General features: G+C 31.5%; 1 protein-coding gene across 1 annotated transcript; it reads right to left on the bottom strand.

Moving 5' to 3' along the window:
- Positions 1 to 5,892: 5,892 nt before the first annotated feature.
- Positions 5,893 to 6,462, bottom strand: LOC134274918 (acanthoscurrin-2-like). Its single transcript, XM_062757164.1, has one exon. It carries the CDS (start codon positions 6,460 to 6,462, stop codon positions 5,893 to 5,895), a length of 570 nt encoding a protein of 189 aa, XP_062613148.1.
- Between the last annotated feature and the right edge of the window lie 271 nt (positions 6,463 to 6,733).

Genomic DNA, 6,733 nt, shown 5'->3' with positions numbered 1-6,733 from the left:
TTTCCGATTATTAACTTCTCATATTTGAATGACATAAAGACACCGGTCTATTTATTAAACAGACCCGTGCCATTATTTTACAATGTATATGTAGGAAGGATGACGGTCGCAGGTGATTGACAAGCCAGCAAAAAATGTTGAATCTCTGAAGAACAAAGCTGTATAACTGTAGTGTTAACTTGTGGTTTCATGTTTTAATTTTTGACTATAAAGACTTAAATATAAAACCATAACGCTGCCGTTCTGCAGCTAGGAAGAACAGTACTATTTCTTCGCGTGTATTGAACCTTTTTCTAACTATATTCAATTTTCAAAAACGGCCATCTTTGCTAGCCAAGGGTTTATGATACGTTACTTTCCTCATAAACGGAGGAGAGTAGCGTATCAGAAACCCTTGTTCCGCGAAGATGACAACGGCTGGATTTGCAAACCTTACGGCTAGCTGCAGAAATGTAGCTGTTCAAAGACGGTAGAGTTGCAGTGTCACCAACAGGGGGAAAAGTGCGCTGCTTCTCGGTTTCAAACTGTCATGTTCTCAAAAAATTTTCTAACTAGGTGTTCCAAATAAATTCCTGTGCAATTTTCACTTACTATTTCCACAACAAACAACTGTTGTAAATAGGCCTCCGTGAAATTGAGACCTTTTACTGTCATTTTTAAGATGGCAAGATACAAATCGTTTTGATTGCAACACGCTTTGTGAGGAATTAAGTCTAGAGGTCGTATTTTTTTGTGACATTTGTCTTGCTTATTTATTTACACCATGTCACTCTATTTAAAAGTAACAAAAGAATATAACCAAAAACACAATATCCGTAGGAAGAATTGATGGAACTTTTTGTATTGCTTCAAGAAATGATCAAGAATGACTGTAAATTACAAAAACTAGTATTCTTTGCATGCAAGGTTGAATATTTCATATTATTCACGTTAAGCAACATAAACCAACAGTCTCAGAGACGTAAACTAGTTGTCGCATTTACACAAATAAAATGTCGCCCCTGTCAAAATTTTACAGAAACCAGTTGTAGCACCTACAAAATGAATTTGCTAGTTAATGGCATATCCCATGGAAATAATTCATTAAAAGCACATTTTTGTGTTCTGGGCATTAAATAACGTTGAATTAAAATTAGATTTCTCCACTTAGCTTTCCAATTAGTCCTGTAGCACTTTATGCATCATTCGAATGCGAGTACATGAAAAACACGAAGCAAACAACCATTTCCATGTAATGTTTCGATATTGAGAATGATATGGAGATAACGAACAGTATTCAATCTCAAAGTCCATTAAACAACATACAAAATAAGAGCAGAGCAAACTCGGACCTCCGAAACATCAGAGGTGGGATAAGGTGCCATGGAGGAGTGAGCATCCCCTGCTGACCGGTCACACCCGCCGTGTGCTCGTTGTCATGATAAGGAAAGAACGGAAAAAATCCGTCGTCAATTCAGTGTATAAATAATGGACTAACAATTGGTATGAAAAACGTCAGTCAGCATTTGACTCGATGATAAATTGTATTTGCTGACAAGGTCATTGTATCGACCACAGAACTTACGAAGTTTTTCGGGTATAGAAGCAGTCCAATCGCTTAACTATTTCTAAAATTTGCTTTAAAGAAAGTGATTTTTATTGTGTTATATAAAAAAAAAATATGCATTAAACATGGTAATTTACAAGAGCCAATATATAGTAGTTGGTGTCCGAAACCAAGATTTTCTCGATTCGCACTTTACCAGCAGTGAGTCTGATTCTTCGGATTTTTTATTGCTAGGGTTCGAATCCCACGAATACCATCTAATATTTTTATAAATGAAAAATGTTTTACGATATTTTTTCTCTCAGAAAAGTTTTTTCTCTCATAATTTCATAAATTTCGATAATGAGATGTTGATTTAATTATTCAATTTACATATTGAATATAATTTCAAATATCCGATGCTAAATATATAAGCATTCTGCCCGCCTTGTTCCCCCATCGTCTTTGCAACAAAAAATTCCAACACCAAGGTTGCAGCTCATATTGCTTTAAATAAAATATCAGCTTATATACCTCCATACATACATGTATATTACGAGTGTTTTTCAATGTGCGCATTATTAAATTTGTACTTTGATTTTTAAACTGTTCATAAATATTTCATTTTATTCTATGTGATTTTAAACTTTTATGTTAGGGGATTTTTTTTATGGAGGGGGGCGTATGGTACTTGTAATTGTGAAAATAAAAATTCGCATTCGGGAAACAAACTTGCCATATTTTTTCCTCGAACAGGAAATAATTAGCAAAGTGATTAAGAGGGCCCACTCTGTGAGACACAGGAAGAGCTTACATATTTACCTGTAAAGAAACAAGATTAATGAAGAAAAATAATTAATTTTGTGTTTTGCATAACAATCATCAGAATTCATTATTATGATTATACATGAATGTAATGATTACTTACAGGTTCTGCTCAAATTGTGATACCTGCGTATGCAATTTATTATAATTTTAATTCCAAGCGGGAATTCTGCTGATAAAGAACAGAAGGGAATAGTAAATCGTGTGCATAAGTAACAAATGTATGTGTATAATAACATGATATTTTCTTCTATAAAGCTGGGTTAGCAACATTAGATTTAAGATTTTCACATAAAGAAGACCGAGTCGGATTTTAAGTATTTTCCATAAGGAAAAAGACTTGCCAAGAAGTTCGATACATTTTTAAGCATTTAGATTTCCGACAGTGTTTTCTGCATTTTGACACTTCTTTCTTTAAACATGCTTGTAGTTTACCTCATAATTTTTTTTTAACTTAATTTAAAATTGCACTGTGTAATACTGCAATTTGAAAAAAAAATTAATTAAATCTACCAATTAATATGAATGAGATTAAATGTAGAAGCATTTGATTTGAAACTTTTTTTATCAGTATAGGTAAGGTATAGGGACATGTACTACCATTATAATAAATATGCTCAATACGTCTCTGGTATATAATGTTATTCTTCTCTCTTTTAACTAATGAAATGAATGTTTCATTCTAATATGTTGACGATGCAACCGTAATCTGCAATACGGACAATTTACGGACAAGGTGAAATTGTTTACAGATTGTTTTATTTTTATTAAGTCTGAAAATTGAAAGCTATTGTTTTCCTATATTTAAGGAATCAGTGGATATGCCTTATAGAATTGTTGTTTTTATCCGTTGACTGCTTTATGGAAAGTGCAATATCAATTTGGAAAGTGCAATATCAATTTGATTTAAACTGTGTGGACATATGTTGCTTCTATACCCATAATTATATATTCAGACTTTCTTTGCTGTGATCATTGCTCAAATTTGGAAAAAAAAAATACATATTTTTAGATTATCCCTAGCAAATTACATGTATGATTGAAGAAATTGAATGTCAGAGTATTTTTTTTGGTGTTATCCTGAATCAGTATTCAAGAGAAGTTGCAATATAACATAGTTTTTAGTGATTTTTTGAAAAATGTTATGGATAATGGTATTTCTGATTTTTTAAAAGCATTATCAAAAACTGTGATATATTGTTTATAATAATTTTCTTTCATATACATTTATAATGTACCTGGGTATTCCGTCCAACATAAATTTGATTTTAATATTAATTTTGTTTTTTGCCTTTCTTTGAGAGAGAGAGAGAGAGAGAGAGAGAGAGAGAGAGAGAGATGGCAATAAATTGTTACTGTAAATTGAGTTGCAAAAATATAATCATACAGTTACACATATATACAATATAGTAATGCTAAAAAAAGTTGAAGTATTGAATTTGGTGTATAATGGAAATGTTAAAATAACCAGGCATGCAATTCACCTCACTTATACTTATGATTTAGCTGGTATTGTAGTTATCATTCACAGTATTTGGTATAAAATGTTTTTGCAGTATTACTATCAAAAAAAATCTTGTAAAACAGTCTAGTAAATCTAGAAAAAAAGTGAACACAACCTCTTGCATTGGAAAAAAAAATGATAAGTTTATGTATATTAAAAATATTTGTTTGAAAGGTTCAGAAAAATTAAATAAAAGGAAAGCATGATCTTGGCATGGTTTAAAAAAAATTATGAGGATTAATATAAAGAAGAAAAACACAGCTCTGTAAATCTGTAGAGATTTTTCTATTGATAAATTGGAAGAAAATTGGTATTTTGCAAAATCATGTGATGTAGTTCACAATGATTGATTTATTAAGGTTCAAAATCATGTAGATTATTCCTTTATAAATTTGTAGTTCACAATGCTATAATTGTTTGTATTTTATTATAAATACAGAAAATCATATTTTTTATATGAGAGCAGAAGGTTTATGAACCTTAGATTGATTATTTATTTGCATAGATAATAAGAACATAAAATTAGTGATTTTTTTTAATCAAAGATCAAAGACACAAGTTTACAGTATTTTTGGAGACAGTGTTGAATTTATTTGATTATAAATGTTTCATTATTATTTTTCTGTTTGGATGATTTGTGTTATGTGATATATATTTCTGTTGAAAAATAAAGATTTGTTAACCATCATCAACCAATCATACTGAAGAAAATCAAAATTGGCATCAAAGTTGAATGAAATTTTTAAGAGGAGATGATAGCATGAACCTCTGGGAATCTTTTCCTCTGCTTAAAAATTTTCAGATGATAAACTTAGTTATTTTATTTAGGAAATGTTTTAATGGTATGAAAAAAATGAAAGACTATCAATATTTCTTGGAGGAGTTAATGGCTGTTTTCTACAAATCTGATTCGATTTCCCTAAACAGGGAGTTTTCTACATTGAATATCACATATCTATCATATATATTTCATGATAAAGAGATCCTCTAAAAAAAATCAAAGAATTTCATTAAAATACTTAAAAAATGTACATGTTCATAGCAAACAAAATGTTAAAAATGAGGAAAAGTGATGACACCAGTTAAAGGACTAATGCATGTATTTGTTCACCGAATTTCTTTTTATTTTATCGAAAATTAAGAAATGTGAAGTTAAAAACGTTGAAAACCAGAACATGGTTCATATTGGGGTTATTTTTATTGGTTTCTCACAATACCTAATCACAATGTCTTTGGTAAAAGTATTTCATTGAAAAGTAATACATTAAAGTACTAGGAATTCAAAATTCAGTCACGTGTAAGCATTTCCTTGAATACTCTTTATACTTTTGATGGTACTACAGCTGTATATGCACATGACCTGTATTCGAGATCAAGTCAGTCAGTTCAGAATTATTTTAGATTTAAGCATGTATAATGCGTGGTACATTAGTAATTTACAGCTATAATACAAGGAATCCAAATTTTCAATTCGATTTCCGATTCAATTTTTTTTTTACAAGATATATCAATGAATATTAATGAATTTGTCCTGGTGAAATTAGTTAGACCTGTCTTAGAGATCAAGTACATGTACCAGGCAACCCAGTATTGCATGCATGTATTATAGGTCTATACATGTATTAATCGTTGTACATTTGTATTTTACAACTATAATACAAAAAATCCAAATTTTCAAATCCGATTCGTTTTTACCCCCCCCCCCCCAAAAAAAGACAGTACTCCGAATATTCATTAATAAAGCGTTATAATCGAACCCATTACTATTATTACATGCATACTTTTTAGCTTTTCTTCTTTTCATAGCTCAGAAATATACAAGATCAAGTCTAGTTACCGGTGCTCAAGATTTATTTTGTTAATAGAAAAATGACAGTGACAATTTCAGCGTAAATACGTTCATCCAGGTTTTCAATAATAGCCCTGAAAAAATTAAAAAGGAAGATATAATGTTAAATTTTTATACTCTCAAAATAGCATGTTTTTTGGAAAATAAAACAAGAATAAAATCATTTATTACCATAAGAACCAACGCAGTTTATTCTATTACCTTGATTCCTACAACAGAAGAGATTCCTCCGTATCCCAGATTACCATATCCACTGCCTACTAATCCTTTGCCTCCAAGGACAATTCCTCCTATTCCTTTAGCACCGTAATTTCCGCCGAGTACTCCCTTTCCTCCCAACAAGACTCCTCCGTATCCAATGTTTCCATAACCACTGCCTACTAATCCTTTGCCTCCAAGGAGAATTCCTCCTATTCCTTTTCCTCCTACCAAAGGTCCTCCATATCCGATGTTACCATAGTTACCGCCCATCAATCCTTTTCCTCCTACCAAGACTCCTCCATATCCTATGTTACCATAGTTACCGCCCAATAATCCTTTTCCTCCTAACATGAGTCCGCTATTCCATGATCCACCATACCCACTGTCCCAAGAACTTATTCCTCCGTATCCTTTGTTTCCAAGGAGGACATTTCCTTTACCAATGCCCCCAATGACTCCCAAGTTGCTTCCTTTTAAGCCACCCCCGTAGGATGGGACATAATAGTCAGCAGCCACGGCTATAGCAAGCAGAGGTAGACAGCACAACAGGTTGAACATCCTATAGAGAGCATGGTATTACAGAAATCAGAGAAATTAACATTTGCCAGGGATTCAGAGTAAAATTAATATCTACAGCTCAGAAAGAGAAATTAAGAATAATTATATTTTTTTAAATGTTCATTCAATTGTATTTTATAATACAAACAAGATGTTGATTTTTTTCAGTTCATTTTAAAATTACTTTTATTGAAATGAAATTAGTTTTTTCCTCTGAAAGAAAGTACAGAATTATCAAAAACTTGTAGTTTGGTTGTTGTTGCTTGAATGT

The sequence above is a fragment of the Saccostrea cucullata genome, unplaced genomic scaffold (assembly GCF_032062105.1).
Source record: "Saccostrea cucullata isolate Sc308-1 unplaced genomic scaffold, CSIRO_AGI_Scuc_v1 ctg72, whole genome shotgun sequence".
NCBI lineage: Eukaryota > Metazoa > Mollusca > Bivalvia > Ostreida > Ostreidae > Saccostrea > Saccostrea cuccullata.
The sequence above is the reverse complement of the archived record's forward strand: the minus strand, read 5'-3'. Positions and strand labels throughout refer to the sequence as shown.